Source organism: Styela clava, chromosome 9 (genome assembly GCF_964204865.1).
Source record: "Styela clava chromosome 9, kaStyClav1.hap1.2, whole genome shotgun sequence".
Classification (NCBI taxonomy): Eukaryota; Metazoa; Chordata; class Ascidiacea; order Stolidobranchia; family Styelidae; genus Styela; species Styela clava.
Genome location: NC_135258.1, coordinates 14,252,684 through 14,274,110, shown reverse-complemented (window position 1 = coordinate 14,274,110; position 21,427 = coordinate 14,252,684). Strand labels below are relative to the sequence as shown.

The window sequence follows — 21,427 nt, the reverse complement described above, 5'->3', positions numbered from 1 at the left end:
AAAGATTACCCAGAGGCTTAATTCAATGTTATCAAAAAAGCAATCACATGATAAACTACACCCGTTCGGGGCGGTTTGACGCACAGAAGTAACGTATAAGTTAGCACTTTCATTCATTGCAGTGGAATTGGAAGCTGAGGCTTCCGATATACAATATACGGCTACAATAATTAAGACTACAATATACTGATATATGGCAAACTAATACGTATTAATTTTACTAATTGTGGTTGTCCGATTTCTTCTTAACTTACCCTTCTCTATTTCAACTCTAAACTTAGAAACTGCAAGCTGCATCTTCAATGTTAGCTCAACCTTTCCTATACCATTTTAACACAGACGCGATAAACTCACACACTCATTCACAGGAACATCAGCTCATTGCAGGAACTAGCTCGCTCGTCTTGCCCTGGGCGGAAATATGTCCATTGCTGTTCTACGCAAATGCAACACTGCAATAACACCGCTCTGCATACCCCGCTCCACGATGTGCAGTGACAAATCGCATATTATCGATAAACGAAGCTATCTGGTGGTGGCAAGTAAGTCATAGTTATAATAGGGATGTCGAATTTCGGTCAATGCGTATCAAATCAGGGCTGGCGCAATAAGGAGGGTAAGTAAAATTTGCAATCCCTAATAAGATTTTTATGCTACCAACTCCTCCTGCGCTTCTAGGATTCAATGGCGATATGCTTGCCCGGGGTTAATATTGACGGCGCAAATGCCTTCTCATAAACTAGTCAAAACTTGACAAACAAAGCTTACCGAAACTAGCAGTATTTTGATAAATCACAGCGTCTGAACGTTAACTAAATGTTAGTTGAATTATTGAGATACATATTTGTTTGCCTGTCACGGTACTGAGGGAGTCAATCGGAGATTCTTTAATTCAAAATCATGTTATAATTCACTTGCTGTCATCTTCTTACACACAGATCTAATTCGACATCAAGACAATTAACATGTAATATGACACTGCGCTCTCATCCCTTGCTTGTGATACTTCGATAAGCAAAAACAACCATGTATCTAATTCCCGGGATAATATTCCATACCTATCGTTGCAAAATTCAGAATAACAAGTCACTTTTACATGAAATAATGTTTATTATTTAATTATAACTATATGGAGGCGAAGGAACAAATCACTAATAACGAGAATTATATACTAAAGAAAGTTTTCCAGGCTAAAAACAAGTGCATAGTGTATTGATAATATGTTATGTATCAGAACATCTGCGAAGGAAAAATTTTTGTGCAAAAAATGTGTTTGAACTAACTTCATAAGACAAGAAACATATTTGTGTATTTTGAATTACAGTTGAATTCGAAAAAAAAGTGTCTTGTTACGTGCAGAATTTATATATATCCTGATATTTATCCAATAAATCAAATGAGCAGGACTTATTTGCAAGATTATTTGTGAAATTGTTTCATTCGGCAATCCTGAATTGAAGTACGGTGAATCCTTCTCAGTTTGCATTTAATGAAGTACATAATTGATGTAGTAAATCGAAATATTGCATGTTGGCAAATGCATTTCTCTACAAATCTGATTTGAGCACAAATATTATGAGAAAGACAAAACACACAACTCTAATAGAGCTTTCTAAATTAACAAAAAATATAGGAATGCAACATATTTTGACAGAATTTCAGATCCACTGTTGTAATGGATTCATCTACAATTGCACACACAAGATTATAATGCTTTTAAGACTTGGGAAGCAGCACCTATTTGCAATTACAACTTCATAAAATCTGCTGTATTTATCAATAGGATATAATTTCCTCAACTGGCAAAACTTCTTTGTGAATACATTAGGAGGTAACTTTTGACCCTGCAGCAACGGTTCAGACCACATTGGAAATGCTGGAGTTTTCTGTATCATGTGCTAAAACGCTCACAATGAGAGGTAAAGTAAAAATTAACTCTAATATTGCACTAACAAAATTACTTAAATTAAGACATCTGTTTTCTATCAGAAAAAGACACTAAAAAAATTACTAATCTTTAGGCTTTGAAGAGGTGAAGGTCACAGGCAGTCCTGATAAAAATGCTTGATGAAGTGATAAAATGAGATGATATTCCTTACTTTTAGCTATTCCTACTTAACTTCAAATCAATGTTTAAAAATATACTGCAATGACCTATATTTAGAATGTTTGTGAATGATGGTTAAGACTGAGAGACATTTCGAATGAAAGTGGCTGATGCTCTCTAATTGGAAATCTTTAGAACGTTTACAGAAAGTATAAACTTTCAGGGATGTCTGATGACAGTATGATAGACTGAAGCATTACGAGCACTCATTAATGTGGTGAAAGTTGTTCCATCATTCAATATTGGTGGTGTAGACAAAACCTGGATGAAAAAATATAAGATGTCCATCAACATAGTCTACCATGTATATTGATATGTTCACAAAAAATGATCACAGCTACAGGAAGCGTGATCTAGTATGAAGTTTGGTAATCTTCTTGCATCTGATGGTATCCTTTAGACCAGGGGTGTGTAACAGACAGCCCGCGTGCCACAAACCGGCCCGCCAAGCCATTCAGTGTGCCCCTCAACACTCAGATCCCTAAATTGAATTAAATCCTCATCCGATAGTTTATGTTTAAAAAGGCACACACATGCGTAAAAGTCCATACATTTTTTTGCTCCTGTCACTGCGTTAAATCATTGAGATGGCAATCAAGTGTCTAATACTCCGCTCTGCTTGGTCAAACTTATCTAAGAACCTACACAAAAAAATGATAACTCACATTGTACAACTTATCAACATCCATATTTTGTTGTCCAATACTGTTCATAAGTTTTATTGCAACATTTCTACGATCATCACTGGCAGGAGGCTTAGTCCACGGATCATAATTCGTTTCAAGTAAATACCACCTAAGAAAATATCACGAAGATCCAATTCAATGAAAACAGTCATGGAGGGTGACAGCCAAATGACTGAAGCATTGGGATTACCCATGTTGGCATCGCAAATCTAACATCTCGGGTGTAATAAATTTAGAAGACAATGTCTGATTGGAAAGATTCCAATCCATCCCAAAGACAGTGAGTAGTTCTGCTTGCACAATGGCTAATTTAGAACGAAAGGCGTGACAAAGCGTCGCATTAGTAAATTAAAATCATTTGGTTATTGTTACCAATTCGAGGAAATATATGATAGATATAATGAAGCATCAACAAATTCTGACTGCATTTAGAATTTTTATTACTATTATTGAAATTTTGACATTTAGATATGTACATGCATAGCAGTGTTCACTATTAGCGCACTTTTTTGCGAAAATTGCGAAGCACTTTCGCAACTTTTTTTAGGGACTGCGAAATAGCACTTTTTTCCGATTTTGAAGAGAAATAGCACTTTTTTCTGATTTCGAATGGAATAAAAATTCAAAGTTAACAAATATTTTCGAGTATTAAGTTGACAAATAAGTAACATACTAGTACTTTTGTAACTCAATTCTGCATATCATAACGATATTTACCGGAATTCTAACCTATGAGATGCAGACATAGGAGATAAAGTTTTGCATTAACGGCAAAATTCTTGTTTATAATATGATTATTATACAAGCACACCGATTCCGCTTCTCCCGCAAAAAACGCTCCCGGTGATGGAAACCAGATGTTGGAATAATACCAGTGCGTTTCTTTGAACGAGAGTGGTCATGTGACTATCAATGATATCGATGAATTCAAAATGACTATAAAAGTGTTACGTGTTATAGTCACTTTGGATGAATTGTGACCAAACTGCACGATTTTCAAATCAGACGAAACTTTTAGCAGCATGTCACAGATTTGCAAAATCACCAAATTCACAAAATACCTTTAAGTGCCATTTTATTGTAATCACAATGTTGAAAGGACGTGGCATTTTCCGGAATTTTGCGATATTTACACAACTATTTTTCATTGATATGCGAGGTTGGGTGGGCAAAATTCAATATTTTTTTGAATCGAATATTTTTAAGGAGTACCGAACAAACGTGGTGGAAACATTAAAAAATCGGCAACAAAGCCTTTTTACTGGTTAATTCCGTTGTAATCGCTAATTGTTCTTGTCACCGATCGTTTTGGCGGCGATATCCAGGTTTTGGGTAATCTATATTCCCGCCCTCTCTTTTTTACAATATGAATTCTTGTGGGTCGGCGGACATCGAAGTTTGATATTTCGGGTTTACCCGTTCGTTCACATCGGCAACAGCTGTTGAAGACATTGAGGACTCAAATTAACATTTGTGTTGGCTTTAATATTACCTATCAAGATTTGTAGATTTACCGTCCTAATTTTATGCGAATGGTAATATTATTGTCCATACCGTGATGCAGATATTTATTAAGACGATAATTAACTTTCTCATGTATTTCTATGGTGATAAACTTCGCAAGTCTGAAATTGTGCCAATCCTGAATGTTGATTTAAAATAGTGATTGAATAATTCGGCAATAAAGGCATTTCTGCGTGGTCATAAGACGAGATGACGTCAATGAACAGCACTTCTTTTACAGGATATTTTACATATGCGACTTAATGCTAAAAAGATTGGGCTCGAGTGCTTTTGTGCCTAATAGAGGTCAGACGCTAATTGTAACTAATTCCCTCAAGTTTCAACGTTTTTTCAACAAAACAATACCCCGGCGATAATTATAGCTGAAATGTTACCGAGCAATTCACAATTTTATTTATGGAATTTGCAAATTCACCAGTTTCTTGACGATTTTGATATTGTCACGCCCTAATTATTAGTGCAAAAAATACTCCCCTTCTTCCGCGGCGGTTTGACGGGTTCTTTGTTCCATTCTTCAGAAAGTTCTGACACGGAGATATAGAATACTGAATCCGGAGGGTTGAATCCCTGTCCACTTACTGGTGATTTTCCGTTTTGAAATGCGTGAAACATTCTCTATTTTAAATTAAATGACGTTTCGCGGGCTAGAGTTCTCCCCGAAAATGATGTGTTCCAGACGTTAGTTAGACGATAGATTAATAATTTTCGAGACGCTCCGTTTTCGAAAATACAAAGTTATATCGCAAAAAATGTGTTATGATACATTTGGAATGAAACATTATTTACGGTTAATTCAGATCATATTTTACTCTTCATGACACCCGGTATCCGAAAATACAGTTGTATCTCGAAAAATGTGTTTTGTTACATTTAAAATAAAACCTTTTTGCAATTAATTAAGATCAAATTTTACCTTTCACGGCAACCCGTTTCCGAAAATACAAAGTTATATCACAAAAAAATGCGTTTTGTTACATTTATTTTGCATTCCCAATAAAATACATATTTTCCTTAATTAAGGTCGTCGATGAATCTGTTCCTGTCGTTCAAGCTCGGCACACGTTTGGACGAGTGTGGGGCGGTTTTTTGGTCGACGATAAAGTAAAAAGTTGCCACACGTTATTTGTATAAAGATAATAACTGAAAATTAAGATTTTATAATAGAAGTGAATTTGTCTCAAGATGGTATTTTACGATTCCTGCCCACAGAAAATAAACACGCTGACAGGCTTGGTTATAATTAATATTCGTTTAATTTATTTTACACTATTAATAAACGCGCCACACCAATTGCGACCATATAAATTGCAGTCGCATCGGTATGGACTGTATGTTTTTGGCGCTCTCACATTAATAATAATTTTCAACAAAACAATATCCCGACGGTCATTAAAGCTGAATTCGTTACCGAATAATTCACAATTTTATTTACGGAATTTGCAATTTCAAGATCTCACTTGACGATTTTGATGATGTCATGCCCTAACTATTACTGCTTAAATGCCTCAAAATACAACAAATGTAATCATTTTCGACGATAACAGGCGCAACAATTCGTAAACGAGCCGTTATAACGAAACTCGCGATTGATTTTACCTCTCTCTTGTTTACAATTTTAACATCCCGCCGGCCATGTATGGTCGAATAAAATGTTCACATATTCAAAACATGACTTGGCCAAGGATGGAAGGGATCACTAAAGAGCTAATAGAAAGTACATACGCGAGGGTATGATATTAATATCGAGAATATTTGTGAGCATATCACAGGACGGAAATATTTTGCACCCGGCTGTTTGTTGGCAGAACAACGATACCCTAAAGTTAATGGATCCAATACAGGGAAGTATTTATTTATCATCTCACTTGCGAACATCGAGGTTTTGGCGGAATTGTACGATCATGTTGTCTTTCTTAAATAATAACTTTTTCAATAAATGTTCATTTTTCTTTTGCGTCTTTATTATATGCCGGGTTTTCATTTATTTTAAATTCGAAATTGTCCGAAATACTCTAACAGGTGTATAAGTACAATAATAATAGGACTTACCAGGGAAGTTTAATACACACGATGTGTAAAGGGCGTCGTAACTCCCGTTTATTAGTTATAAATTTTTTTACATTCTGCTTAAAAAACAACGCATGTAACTCTCGCGACCAACTCTTTTTGTTTTGTATGGCATCATCTTGGCGACGAATTTATTGCCGACTGAATTTTAATTGTGTTTTAGGATGAGTTATTTTCTGTTTGTTGGTTTCTAAACTTCACAAACTTGGGTAGCAATTACTATTAATGTGAAATTTGTGCATATAAACGATTGAATATCGCGACTGGATGTCCGATATCTGATAATGCGTAATTCTCTTTCAACATTAATTTTCAGGATATCAGCGGTCATGTGGTCGAATAAAAATTATTTATCAAATGGATTGGTATTTCGAGACACTCTCAAAATTATTTGGGACCACTATCATTTCATTCGTTTATTTTTTATATTCATGTTTTTCTCAAGAATCACCCTCGTTATATTTAGTGTACCTTCGCAAAAGAAAACTCTTTGGTGTCATCGTTCCTATTAGTGTAATTGAAATATATGGAAACCTCGCAAGTGGCGTTGTGATGCGAATATTTGATACTAGGTCAGCAGCATTACAAAGAGTGCTATTTATGAAAGCTGAAAGTACATGGCATTACTAAACATTTTGCCAATATATGATGTTTTCTGCCCGATTTAAACTAACTCTCACGCAAACCAAGGCATGTCGACATTTAAAAATTACTTGTCTTTGGGTGAGCTCTGAAATAGTATAATATAAATGTAAATGAGAAATTAGGTCACGCTAGCTCACGAAACAGGAGGATTTTCAAAGTGATCTTGTGTAATATTTCGGAGAAAAAAGTTTGAAAGGAAAGTAGGTCAACCTATCTCCTAAAACAGGGGAGTATCTTGCGATAATATTTCGGAGGGAACGTAGGTTAACCTATCTTTTAAAACAGTGGGTGGCGACTTTCAAAGTGGTTCAAAATCAAAAATTAATAATTATTAGATTAGGTTTAGGGGTAAATCGAAAAGTTGAATTTCCAGCGCACCTAACCCTAATTAGTTAATTGCTATTTATATTTGGAGGGGGGGGGGGGGATTATTTTGCACGGGATTTGTACAAACGATCTACCCTGTAACTAATATGGTTTCCAGCCTGCCTCGTGTCTGTTAGATGGAAGGAGTAACAAATGTGAAGTCTTTGCTGTTTACGCGAGTAAGCAACTGACACCGTGATACATTGCATGAAAATGTTTTGTCGGGGCAGGTGTTAGCAGATGTTATTTCGTTGCCGATGAATTCGCTTGTTTTAATTAAACATGAATTCGCTTGAAGGGAACTCGGAAAAGGCTTCTCTTTAATTCATAATATTAACCGGAGGAGCGCTTTTTCGAGTATCTATGCCGTTTTAAATGGGTCATATGAAAGGCTAGGGCACCTAACTTGTTAAAATCGGCAAAAGCACTTTCGCACTTTTTTTCCCGACTGCGAAGCACTTTCGCACTCATAATTTGCTTAGAGTTAACACTGATGCATAGCGTAGCATACTGTTACTACATATGATGAGCTAGCTAGCTTTCATGGCAACCCCCTCTTATTTCTTTAAGGTCACCAACTAATCAAGTTTGACAATAAGTAGTTACAGAATAAATCCACGAGTAGTACACAGCTAGATAAAATTTAGGAATTCCTGTAATAGACTATTTAAAATCAATTAGCACTTAGCAGTCCTACTTGTGTTGGTAAGCATTATTGAATGTTTCGATTTTAGCTCCCCATCTATTTCCAATACCAACAAATCCTTCATATGGGTTCATTCCACCACAAATAAAATAATTAGGTGAGATAGTTCGCATTGATTTTGTCATTGCAAGTGCTTCAGCATAGTTGTTGGACCTTTCAGAAACCTGTAAAATGCATGGTACATGAAAATCAGCTTGTTCACCCCAAAGTCTTAGGATATACTAATTTTCCTAGTTTTTCTTTTAGACTTAGGTGGTTCATATTGTCGATGAGGAATTCGAAAAAATTGCTATTTCAAGAATTTAGATAATCGTAATTACCAAGTAAATTACCATTTTTAAAAATCATGATAATTCATAATAAGTACAATCTAACAAGCATAGAATTTATGATATCTGTCGTAGATACTATCTTAAACTCCTTGCAATATATTTCCATTTAGAATGTTCTAAATTGGAATCACAAGGCAATCCCAGTTATAGGCATTACTAATTGTACCTCATAACCGTTTTCCTGACAATATTAACATGAACAGCTTCAAGTCTCATGTTTACTAACACTCAATCCTACACTATAGTGTCAGTGTCTCTTGTAATTGTAGTGGTCGTCGATAACTTTACTCAAAAATCAATCTTTTTGATTTCTGAGTGAGTGCGAGTGCCATGCCTAGAACAAATTTCCTTAATAAAGTGCTTCGTAGTAGTATTCCTATTATGGTTATTATCGCTTTGCCTCATGAACTGATCACTGTGTTTGGTTGCATTAAATTTTTAGGTATTCTATCATTACTAATATTAGACTCTGTCAATCGCAAGTTGATTTGAACATTTGTGATTCAAAATATGGGAATTCGAGCATACGTACCTCCCTGATATAGAAAACTGTTGGCCATGCTTCTCTCAATGCAGACAGTAAATTGAGCCACCATTTTCCAGTGTTCCTTTGATTAACTGAAAGTGTGAATGCTCCTGGTTTATAAACAGTTTGGGGACCAATCATGCCAGCAAATCCCACACCGTAAAACAATGTCTGAAATAGGTAAAATCATATTCTTCCTCGCCAATCAAACGTTTAACCATACATATTCAGATGCGCCAATTGTATAATATACCAAAAAACTGTGATTTCCAATATTCTGTCTTTTGGCGCCTTTGAAAAAAGAAGCCTCATAACTATAACATAGGACAGGGAAGATCAAGTTATAGGCTCAACAGTCAATAGTCATTTGTTTCAAAAGATGGGTAGGCCCGAAATTTCAGGTTGGTGTGTCTGAATTGAATAACTGGTTCAATTATTCCCATCGACATAAACTAGTAAACAGAGGGTTGTGATTCGCCAAACGACTGTGCAAAAACAAGGAGACTAACTCAACCTATTTACAGAATATAGATAACTTACTATGAAAGTATTAGAAAAGAAATATTACCATTACAATGCGAAAAATGCGTCATACAAAAAAAATTTTCGATCAATTCTGTAACGCAGTAGAAAAATATTTACAAACCTTGGCACCTTTTTGAAATTCCATAACAACCGTGATATTTCTCAGTATGTCCGCAAAATCAAAGTCAAAATTTCTTCCATGGATGATCTGACCCTCTCTATCCATTGTCACAATAGATGTACACATGCTAAAGAATAAGTATTGCATTATGAGTATATTGAAAAAATGCTCATTTACTAGTGAATAAATCATAAATCTCTACTAAACAATAGGCCAAGTATTAAGAAAAAAAGTATATACTGGGTGACCCATCAATTTCTTAATTGGGCCATTTCAAGCAAAAGTTGAATTCCATCAATTTTTTAAAAAGTGTAGTAAAAGTAATTTTTTTTTTTTTTTTGATATCAAAAGACATTGGAATTTTATTGGACTGCATTCATTTCTTTGAACAATTTAAAATTTCACCCAGGTTTTTGATGGTTTATAAAAAATGGCCTGAAATGTAGAAATTTTGGTATAATTGACATATTTTGTGATGATTTCTGACACAAAGTGTTTGATTGTGTGGTACAGTTATTTCATATGAAATTGACGCACTGGATTTAAGTTAATAAAGTTTAAATGTTTGCAGTGCTGTAGGACATTTCTTCACCCATTTAACGATTTATTACCAGAATTTTAAGAGATGATAGGGGCCGGGGCTGCTATTCCGAAGTGGAAAAATGTCCTGTAGTATCACATACAATATGCACATTATTGGCATGGATTTACAGTGTTACATTAAGTAACTTGAGCAACACATAGAGGGGTAGTTCAGCTACTGCACCAGAAAATATTATGGGCTTCTGCTGTGCCTGTACCATCGCAAAAATTTACAGCACAACACAACGTACTGTTAGTGCATGGTGGATTTGCCGTCCTGTAGTGTCACGCTATATTTTACTATATTTTTTATATCCACTAAGTAAGTCTCGTGTGCAACTTTTGTGCAATTTTTTCCATATTCAATAAAGCAACTGTTTGGACAATGAAACAAAACATGCAGCTGAAAATGTAAAAATATATTGCATCTAACAACATGCAAAATTTCTGAAATTATCCTGTAGTGTCACTTGGAATAGCCCAATTACTTCTATGGAAAAATAATTATTTAACACTTGAATTCCTGTTTTTATGTGATTGTACCCAAAAGTTTCAGTAATTTAGGATGCTTTGCACAAAATGTACATTTTCTAGAATATGTTCTAACTGACCCGGTTTCTGTTTATTTTTTTTGAGAGGGGGTCATTCTGTATAACATAAATACCAGCGGCGGGAAACATTCAAACAAATACCGTAATGGGCTTCCTGCATATGCCTCCATGTCATAGAATATATTTGCAAAAACAACAAGCCCAAGATCAATCTGGAATCCTTCACTTATTCCTCGTATCTCATCCGAATATGGCGGTGGAAGAAATCTATCTAAATCTGCAGCTATTTTCACAGCTAGATCTCTGATATATGGATTCTTTTCCACAGCTCTGTAAAAAAAAATAATGATATCACATTTGAGGATGAATCCAAATGGTAGGTATTCTAACAGTCATGGTTATATACAGTGATGAGCTGGAGAAATCGTAACAACCAGAACACACCTAATTCGCAAAAATGTAATATATTCACATTTCACAACACGACGCGGACGTTTACAGAACTGCAATGAAATTATATGAAATATTTTTGTGAAAAATTATAAGAGTATTCATAGCAATTCAATACAAATCTTATTATTAGAAAGGTAAGAATGAATTTTCATGGGGTCAAAGGTCGGGGAAACATCTATTACATGTTGCTGCTCTACTAATTATTTGCGTGATGTGACGTAAAAGACTAAATATGATGTAACAAAACATAAATTAATAACTAAGTTTACCAGAGAAACTAGACTTTTTATATCACAATTTTATTTCAACCACAGGAACGCAAATGCAGTGAAATATCCAACAACCGAAACGTCGTTCCGGCTACAGCTCACTACTGGTTATATATGTGAAAAGCAAACAGAATGGAATAGGACAGGGTGTGCAACAGGCGACCCACCGGCCCGAAATTTTCAATTCGTTGTCTACATAAAAAAACTAAATTTTTTGTGTGGCCCAGCTAGATGTCTAAGGTTGGTTTATGGCTATCATCTTGGTGAAATATCAGATATGAAAGCAATAACAAAACAAGTGAATGAACCGGTAATTTATATTCAAAAGGTGATAACAGGTAACACCAATTTGAGGTTTTTAGAGGTCATGTGGAATTTCAAAATCGGACATGTCTAAAGAAAGAATTGAAATAATCACAATAGAGTTTTCGAAATGTGTTGTATTAATTAATTAAGTAATTAAATCATTGGACTAAAATCAAAAGTGTTTGAAAATAGATATATTGAACAGATTCCTGAATTAGGTCTTGTAATTTAATTTGCACTTGTAAATGTGGATAAAATGGTGAAAAAAATCATTTTCTTAAAAATTACTAATAACAACGTGACTTATCAACAACTAGTAATTTGAGGAAAAATTTATAATCAATAAAAAAAGCATGATCAATGTAATAGACGCCCTATAACTATAAGTCTTACTTTAAAGCCTCTTCAACAACCTTTAATACCTGATTTCTATCAAAATGATTTATGAGATCGGTCCATCTGAAACAAAATATATCTGATTAATAGAAGAGACAACAAAAAACAATATCCATTTATGCATTCGAAACTCCATAGAAGTCATAAGGGTCAATTTGGTTAAAAAAATGATTTACCTTCTACCCAAGTTCATTGAAAGTTGACAATATTTTAAAAAAAGTGCAAAAATCGTTATGCTATGCCCACTAGAAGTGCTTGAGGTAAAAAACTACACAAGACCCGAAATAGGTGTATAACTTCATAAAACACTAGTTCATTTCTGTTATTTTTATAATGTTCTATATTTAGAAAATTATCTCTAAAATTGAATTTAATTTTAATGACAGAAAAATCAAAATTTTTCATTTCTAATCAGCACATAATAAGTATGTTTCGATACACAATACTTTAAACTTAATCTCACCTATCTCGAGGTGGTAAGTCGAGATTCACAATATATGTAGGTGGGATATCTCCTTTAGAATCATATTCACGTGGTCGAACAAAGTCTCCACTATTTGCAAGTTGAGAACATTTTAAGCCCCTTCCAGCTAGCAAAACAACAAACACAATTGCAGACAATGCAGTATACATCAGCTTGGCTTGAAGGTAACCTTATCACAGTAGTTGAATATAGTACATTATTAAGAAAAATACCTTCTAAAGATGTATAGAGAGAGAAGATTAGCTTTTTGTATGATATCGTTGTTTATATGAAAGTTGTATTTGATTGATGACCATCAGCTATACCTGTGTCCTAATATCTGTAAATACAGAAATAATTACCCAATATTATGCTATATTCTTCTTCTTCGATTCATGACTGCATGATAACACTGATATTTCAGTATTTTATTCTATGAACGGTACTCAATTGGGGCACGAATCCAGAAACCGAATCAAAATCATAATACTATTGACAGCTTTATTCACCTATTTTTCATCATGCACGGCAAAACGAAGAACTAACATAACTTTTAACACATTTCTATGTTAGTCGTTGGTGATCAGTTAGGTACCGATACAAGTAATACCTATTCCACCCAATCCAGAAGCTCTAAACCGCTATCAAATGATTCGTGTGAAATAAACCTAACTACGCTGCGATTTGACTTTCAAAGACAGAAACACATCACTTTTTATTTTGTAATCTGAATATGCAATTGTGGCACGATGACACTGGACACCATATAGCTGTATAGGCTACATTTCATTATGCTGAATACAGGATTTCGCTGATTTCCTAATGATACTATGATATTATTATTTTGTTTTCGCTAGCAGCTTCTGCGCAGACACACACGCTCGCTAAATGTTTATTTTGACTCATCTACCAACACAAAAACAAAGTCCAAGCATAGGCATTATGCAACAACGTTGGCTGGTCCAACGTAATAAATCAATCACTTTTATTTTGAGACCAGGGTCGGAATACAGAATAATAACCAAAGATATATAATTTCAATCTATGCATCTGAATCAAATAACTTGCTAACTAATCCTATATACCCAACATGAACTGGTACCGGTATGGGACGAGAGGCAGTGGTTCGTCATATGATTAAGCCGTCTTATCGGCTTCTCTTTTCCCTTTACTTGGATAAATATGTGAATCCTATCATAATATTTATTAACACTCACAACAGATTCGGATGGCTTAATTAAACATCATCGCAGGCATGGGTAGGAACATAGCGCCAATAGTACATTTCTACTTTTTCAGAACGCGTTCGTTTCGGCATACATAATACGGTCTTACTACTTACTGAATACAGCGCGAAACAGCGCAAAACAGCGGGAAACAGCGCAAAACAGTGGGAAAACAGCGCGAAAGAGCGCAAAACAGAGGGAAACAGTATGAAGAAGAAAAAATTTTTGCAAAGAGTTCGGGGCACCTTGTTTTGAGTTGGAGTACCACGGCAGCAAATTAAAAACACAAACCAACGTATGTAGCCAGTAATGCTGTAATGGCAGGTCTGCCCCTGCTGGTGACACATTTTGGGTTCCATAATTTAGAACATTTTCCATATGGATATGGTTGGCTTTAGGGTTAGGGTTAGATAAAAAGAGACCTCCAGAAGTATGTGCACCAAGATGACGCACAACCTGAAAATAGTATGTGTGTGTGTGTGTGTGTGTAGCGGATTCAGGTTGTGCGACATATTGCTGCACATACTTCTGGAGCACCAAAAAGGTAGATAACATTTCACATGATGACCTATAATCCGGTACATAACCTTGTAAATATACCGGAAATAGCGCCATAAAACCTTGGCGAGAGGCGCCGTGGTTCTTTGGTGGCAGGAGGTGGTAATGACTGCGTCCCCTGTTTCCCTCTGTTTTGCGCTGGTTTCCTTCTGTTTCGCGCTGTTTTGCGCTCTTTGCGGTGTTTCGCGCTGTATTCAGTAAGTAGTAAGACCCTACATAATATGGTTACATGGCATATATCCTTTTAACACTCCCATTTTCTTGCTGTGACCGCGCCACAGACATTGTTGCGCACTACATTTTTTTTTTAATTTCGCGCTCTCGGCAATCATACCTTGCGGCATTAGCGAGTTGATTTGACCTCCTCATACTTCAGTGTTAATTAAATTGCAAAACTAGTACTTCTCGATGCTTAAATTGCAGTACTTCTATGATCGAGTTTAAAACTGTCGGCTGTGCGTAGTAAATATAATCCAAAACAACTGCCTTATTTCTCGGACTACGCTAAGGCAAACTTCCGAAGGCGACCATGATACATACAATGCTTTTTACCTCGCCAGGCGAAGGACGAATTCTTTCAATTCAAACTACCGCAATGACCAACCACAGTTGTAACAATTGAATAACGACTCATATTTCCACGCCAAACAGTTTTTATGGCAAGTTCTTGCACAACAACACAAACAACGAACTATAATATATAGTTTGTGGTAATGGAAATAGTAAGAATCAAAAAACAATTAAAACAAACAATTAATATAATAACAATTTATCAATAAAAATTTGTAGCAGCGAACATTTTCGTACAATCACATAAAATAGAATAAAAAACAGTGTGCCATTGAATGATATTTTTCCATCACATGCGCTTAAAACAATATAATCACAAAAATATAAACAAAACGAATTTAATAATGAAAACATTCATATATATTAGTACGAAGGATTGCAGTTAATGGAAGTTTATGGGCAATTGAATATATAAATTTTCATCACTTTATTTGTAAAACATGTAAGGTTGTAAAACATAAAATCAACTTTACAACCATCTGTAATTCAGAAAAATATTAGACGTATATAATTTACACACAAGACAGTGAGAAGTTGGCGAAAAATACACCCTACAGAGAGATTTCAAAAGTCCTAGATGAAGATACAAATTAGTCTGAAAATTATGAATCTCAGATTCAAGCAAGGTCATAGCAACGGAACTACCAATTAGGGGCTCCTGATTAGATTTTCACATGGATTGCGCAATATTGCGCAACAACGGTGAAATTATTTAAATCATCTTGTCATGAGTTAGTTGTACATACCTTCAGTTAAGCATTAAATTTAGCTAAAAAATATGTTATCTGTCCCAAGAATTTACTGTACAATTTTCATTATCATAGAGCAAATTGAATGGTGAATCTCATTGACAGAGGTAGAACATACCACATACTCTGACAGAAGAAAACCTACGATCGCCATCAAGATGACGAAAAGTTTAAATGCAGCGATTTATAGCAGAAAATGACAGTAGAAATTGACAAGAGATGCGAATTACAACAAGAAATTCTTTGTTTTTAATAAGTAGTTCAATAATCAGTGGAACAATAAATCTTAGTATCACGAAAGAGCTTCTTATAAGCTCAATAAAAAACAAAAAAATATTTAAATGCAGCAGTACTGGATAAAAATCAAAATATTGCAATTATGTTGAAAACCCGATTTATAAGATATCATATTCTATTTCAAGATTTCGAAACATGTTCACAGCCTATACCACAGTGAACTGGTATTATATGGATCAAGTTCAGTTCTTTATTGTATCAGGTTGAATGACATTTTTCTATCTGGAACCAAATTGCCTCAAAATCAAGGTAATGTTTAATTATAATTTGGAAAAGCCAGAGGTTGAATCGAGGCTGAAATTTGGAAATTTTTAATAAATGAATTACATGCTTCTTATAAAACTCTTATAGTATAACAGTCAATATCTGCCAGGTGATTTCTATTGAAGTACGTCCGGCCCACATCAATATAATACCTACATCACACAGCAGTATGGTGCATATGACTGATGGGATGTTTCAATAACAGTAGTACTATGAAAACTAATCACATAGAGAAAAATATGTAGTGCACTTCCATACAGTTAAAACACTTATGTCGATATGTACGAATAAAACCTGAATGAAAAAATATATTCAAAATTAAAAAGGTCAGTTTTACTATTAGTAAAATATAAAATAGTCTTTATATACTGGACTATCATACTACCCTGCAAAAGAGTGAAAAGGGTCTTTCTGCACGTATCTTCACATACTGTGATTGAAGTTAAATTCAAGATATTATCAGAATATATTGTATGTTATATAACAAGGGTGGGAAAAATATCTTACAATAGATCTAAACAATGGTCGGCAAACTTTATGTACCACTGGGCCAAATATACACATTTCCGGTAGTGTGCGAGCCACATGAAATGTAGTCTATGAACAATACGCTACATTAAACTTCAAATTATGATGCACCTGTGATTTCTATTTCTGTTTTAATTACAGTAATTAAGGCTTACAACAGCCACGGTTACGTTATGACATATATATGTGCGCAGATCATAATAAGTTTTCGAGAAACTTTTGTTCCATGCATTGAAACTTGAGAGTATAGTCGTTAAAGGATCTTGTTAACCTTGAACGAAATCTCATTCAAGAATTTTTTCCATAATTGATTTTTTATTTTTCGAAATGGTGGAAAAATTTATAAAGTATTTAGTTACAAGTTCTTCTAGCTTATTGTGATATCATTAAAAACAAAATAAAGATATTTTATAGAAGGGAATTTATATTCCTGACAATTGTCACTTGAATTTCCTGGGAAAATAATTACAGTGGCTGTATGGCCATCTAAAAACTGATAGGGAGATGAAAAAACAGAAAAAAAAAAGAAAAAAAATGTAGTATTTTTGCAACAAATGTACCCAATTAAGCAAAATATTCTACAGTCCCACTAAAATCAAAACAATTATTTTTATCTCTCAATTAACTAACTAATAAGTGCATGACATGGAACATCAATTTAAAACCTGCAACATATAATCCTTTCTAATAATTTTAGTGAACAAAGATCCCAAATATAGACTTAAACAAGACTAAAATCAGTTTTTCGTTTGAAAATGAGATTATTCGGTACTCCTGTAGTATGCGAACTAAGATGGCGGACACCGGAACATAGTATGTGTACCAGGTTAGGGTTGGGCCATAATTTTCAAGTACAAATTTTATTTATTTTAGTTCTATTACGAGTTCGGGGACTAGCTAAGTGACTTCCGTAGTATTTGTACCTAAAATTATGGCCTAACCCTAACACATACGACGGGAGTACCGAGTATTCACATTATGCGAATGAGAAAAATCTTGATAAGAACATTGAATCATGCGATCCGGATTGTGAGTTATATAGCAATTCTAGTTTTCAGTAATAAAAGATACTGTGTTACCATACTATTATTAAAATATATAGGTCATGCATCAGCAGTCTGCATATTTTTTCTCGTTACTTGAAACAAAGAGTTTTTTTTTTTGATGTACCAATCCGCATTTTTCATTCGTTTGCAAAATATTTTTGAATCTAGGTTTAATCTTTCCTATTATGATCAAGTGTTAACTTTTTGTATCATCTTCGTACATTTGCTGCATGTGTCTTCTATCAATTTGTTGACTTATGATCACTCATAGATTTAATTTGATTCGCTTTCGATTTTCTAAAAATGCTTCACCTTGTCTTCTTCTTCTGTCTTTTTAACATCATAACCTAAAATTTAGAGATTTTACATACTGCATAACTTACAATCATGATTTCATTTTGTAAACTTCTGTCATTAATTTAAAAGCTGTAAACTTACTACAATAAGATTCAAAAATCAGTATACGACGAATATATCTTGAAATAGTAAAAAATTTTATCGCATGGAAAATATGTTTCAATTATTCAACTTTTTTCTAGAATTTGTCATTTATATTAATAAAAATTTGTTGCTAAATTTTAGCAAATATAATTTTGATATAAAATAGTTTTAAATGATTCCGGGGTTGATGAGTATCCTTCACCTCCGACAGAGCATGACCCGCTTTCCTTTAAAAAAACATCACAATACCTGCAAAGCTGACACAGTGATGATAATTTGTCCTGGTGGCTGTAACCAGGGTTCTCCGTCCACTTGAACTGCCAACTCAGATTTTAAATGTAGTCTTATGTATTCACCCTGAGCAATACGGAAGCCATTTCTGATTCCGCTGTACATTTGACTCTGTAACAATAATGTGAATGTAATATCTGTAATTTTGTGAAAACTACAAAAAAGATGAACGTATGAATTGTGCAGGAATCACTTGTTTATGCAATTCGATTCAATTGAATAATGTATTAAATAATTAAAAAGCAATTTGAATTAACAAAGAATTCAAGTTTGACATGGTATTCTGAATCTTCCTTTACCATGCAATGCCATTTTTTTAGTTTATTTAATTTTGAGTCTTGTGTGTGTATTTTCAGCATGGTCAATAATAAACTATCGATTACTGATTATCAAATATTGATAAACTATCGATTACTGATTATCAAATATTGATACATGATCAATCTTTATTACTACTAGATAAAAGATTGTTTATGGCAGTATCCCTTTGACGTACAAAACAGTGAAGTTTTAAAAAGGGAATGCAGAAAAAGAAGCGTGAACAAACATTTGCCATTATTTTATTGTAACAAAAGATATTGCGCCGGAATGTACATATATATCTGAATAGTTTGTCATTCTAGAATTCTATTCAAAATTTATTCTAATTGTGTATATTCCTAAGAGATGTTTCCAATTATTTCAACTGGGTTTTCTGTAAACCTTCAACGCATAAACAGTTTGGATACACTGGGCCCACAACACTACCCAGTACTAAATTGAATCAGCTTCACAAACTTTGGCAAATTGCATTTTGTCAATAAGGTAGTACATTTATAGCTGGGCACCAACTAAATTTGATGAAATCAGGTTTGAAAAAAAAAACAATCAACTAAAACCAACCATATGTGCCACTCCACCAACACCGACAACTTCAAGTAACCCATCACCCATGGATGGGTTTTTGAATCTCCTGCTCACACTTGAACCCCATGCATTTCCACCTCCTCCCCAGCTAAAAAAATAAAGAAAAAATAATCGAATTATTAAAAAGTCTATTATTTTCTATCGGCATATAGGATCAAAGTCTGTGAAATAATAGTATATATATAGGGTTGTAATAGAAGGCATAAAAATTTGATAGTGATCAGAAAAAGTATATTGGAATAAACTCGCAATTTCGAAACAAGTTATTCGCCCAAAGATATTCTGTGTGCACGATGGCTCGGTAAGTTTTAGACGGATTAAAAATATTTCATTCAAATCTCATGCCCCCACCTGACTCATGATAAAATAGATAAGGTGAGGTTTCGGTCCTTCCAAGAATAAAGTAGCTCTTTACAAATAGTGGCTGATAACGCAGAACCTTGTTTAGAGGGAAACGTTGTATAACAAACGTTTAAGGCACTCTAGATATCTGATCTAAGCAAAGAGAAATGAGATACAGAACAAAAAAAACAAACTAAAATCACCTTGAAATGTTGCAAAAAATGAGTCCTTTTATTGAAGAAGAAAGAGGAAGCTTTTGACCATCGACTTCTAAATCTACGACGTTATTTAACGATGTTGATCTCGTTGCTAATTTCTTCAAACCAGCCTTTAAATATACTGCTTTATTATGCAATCTGAAAATAAAAAATATTTTTCAATCTTGAATAACAGGAAAAGGAGCTTAACAAATTCGAAATTTTTTAACTTATGTTCTAACCATGTTTACGTATTGGAACAATTTAATCTGGTGATAATCCAGGTGGCCTAATCCAGGGTGTAATTGATTGGGTAGGCAATGCCAAACTGAAAAGATTCCAGTCCGAAAATAAGTAGTTCTTTATAAATATTGTAAGATAGTAATGGCTGCTTGAACAGGGCTTCGTTCAGTGCCAAAGACATAAACGAGAATATTGATTATATATTTATATATAAATGACATTTTTTGAACAAGGCTCTGCACAAGAAACCATTGATATGTAAGAAGCTGCTGTTCTTGGAATTTTTCGTTCATCACTGACTTCAACCTGTTTTGTCCTGGGTAAGTTAAGTCTAATGGTCTTACCACTGGACCTCCTGCCCACTTAATTTAAGCAGTGAAAACTTGATCTGCATCAAATATTAGTTAAATAGACATGCATTATGATTTCATCTCACGATTAGGTATTTCTGTATATGAAAGCCAGGGAGTGTTCAAGCTTGAGAGCATAAGGATATTTTGGGAGATATCACTCACCTGCTTGAGAACTTTTCTGGATTTTCCTCTCTAGCAATATGAAACGCAAGACTGACTTCGGCGTCGATTCCAATTCCAAGATAATTATTCATTGTTACTACTTTCGGTCCTGATGGTGCCTGTTTAATAAGCATATAAAATGGTAATTAGGTATATTGTATATTTCAACCAGTCAAACAATGGACTATTAATGAATGTTTTTTGCTATAATGAGAACATTTCACAATAAAACAAGAGTTTTATAATGATTGAAGAAACAGTCCAGCCGGTGTATCGTCCCACTATTGTAAGGAATGTCCATCTGTCAAATTGTATGTTTCAAATTTTTATAAATTTAACAAATTTTATCAAAAATGCATAAATTTTCATTGACTAGTACTGGTACTTGTTTGATTTATCCCACCATATTGGGATGAACTGATTTAGTAAAAATAATTTTGTATTTTCACATCCTATATATACAAAGGTCAATCCAGCTAATAACATATCCATTGACTAAGCAAACGAACAATAAATATTTATCGCCAAAACAAAAATATGGATTTTTCCAATCCATCATAAATCTAGATAAAGAAAAAGTTGTCTCATTTCTTTTAAAACAGAATCAGTCAGAGACAAGCCTTATGAAT

At 34.1% G+C, this 21,427-nt stretch overlaps 2 protein-coding genes across 2 annotated transcripts in view; both read right to left on the bottom strand.

Moving 5' to 3' along the window:
- Nucleotides 1-1,090: 1,090 nt before the first annotated feature.
- Nucleotides 1,091-12,876, bottom strand: LOC120339486 (N-acylethanolamine-hydrolyzing acid amidase-like). The gene is made up of 8 exons (XM_039407624.2): nt 12,626-12,876; nt 12,160-12,225; nt 10,880-11,068; nt 9,606-9,732; nt 8,966-9,130; nt 8,093-8,265; nt 2,773-2,902; nt 1,091-2,368 (listed from the first exon to the last, which is right to left on the bottom strand). The coding sequence occupies exons 1-8, from the start codon at nt 12,793-12,795 to the stop codon at nt 2,267-2,269; spliced, it is 1,122 nt and encodes a 373-aa protein (XP_039263558.2). The 5' UTR covers nt 12,796-12,876; the 3' UTR covers nt 1,091-2,266.
- A 2,168-nt stretch (nt 12,877-15,044) lies between these two features.
- LOC120339981 (uncharacterized) overlaps nt 15,045-21,427 on the bottom strand; it is a 28,217-nt gene continuing 21,834 nt past the window's right edge. Inside the window, exons 13-17 of the mRNA XM_039408233.2 lie at nt 20,799-20,917; nt 20,047-20,199; nt 19,478-19,589; nt 18,554-18,706; nt 15,045-18,210 (exon numbers count right to left, since the gene is read on the bottom strand). Of these exons, the coding sequence (XP_039264167.2) occupies nt 18,172-18,210; nt 18,554-18,706; nt 19,478-19,589; nt 20,047-20,199; nt 20,799-20,917 (576 nt within the window). The 3' untranslated portion in view covers nt 15,045-18,171. The remainder of the gene's footprint in view (nt 18,211-18,553; nt 18,707-19,477; nt 19,590-20,046; nt 20,200-20,798; nt 20,918-21,427) is intronic.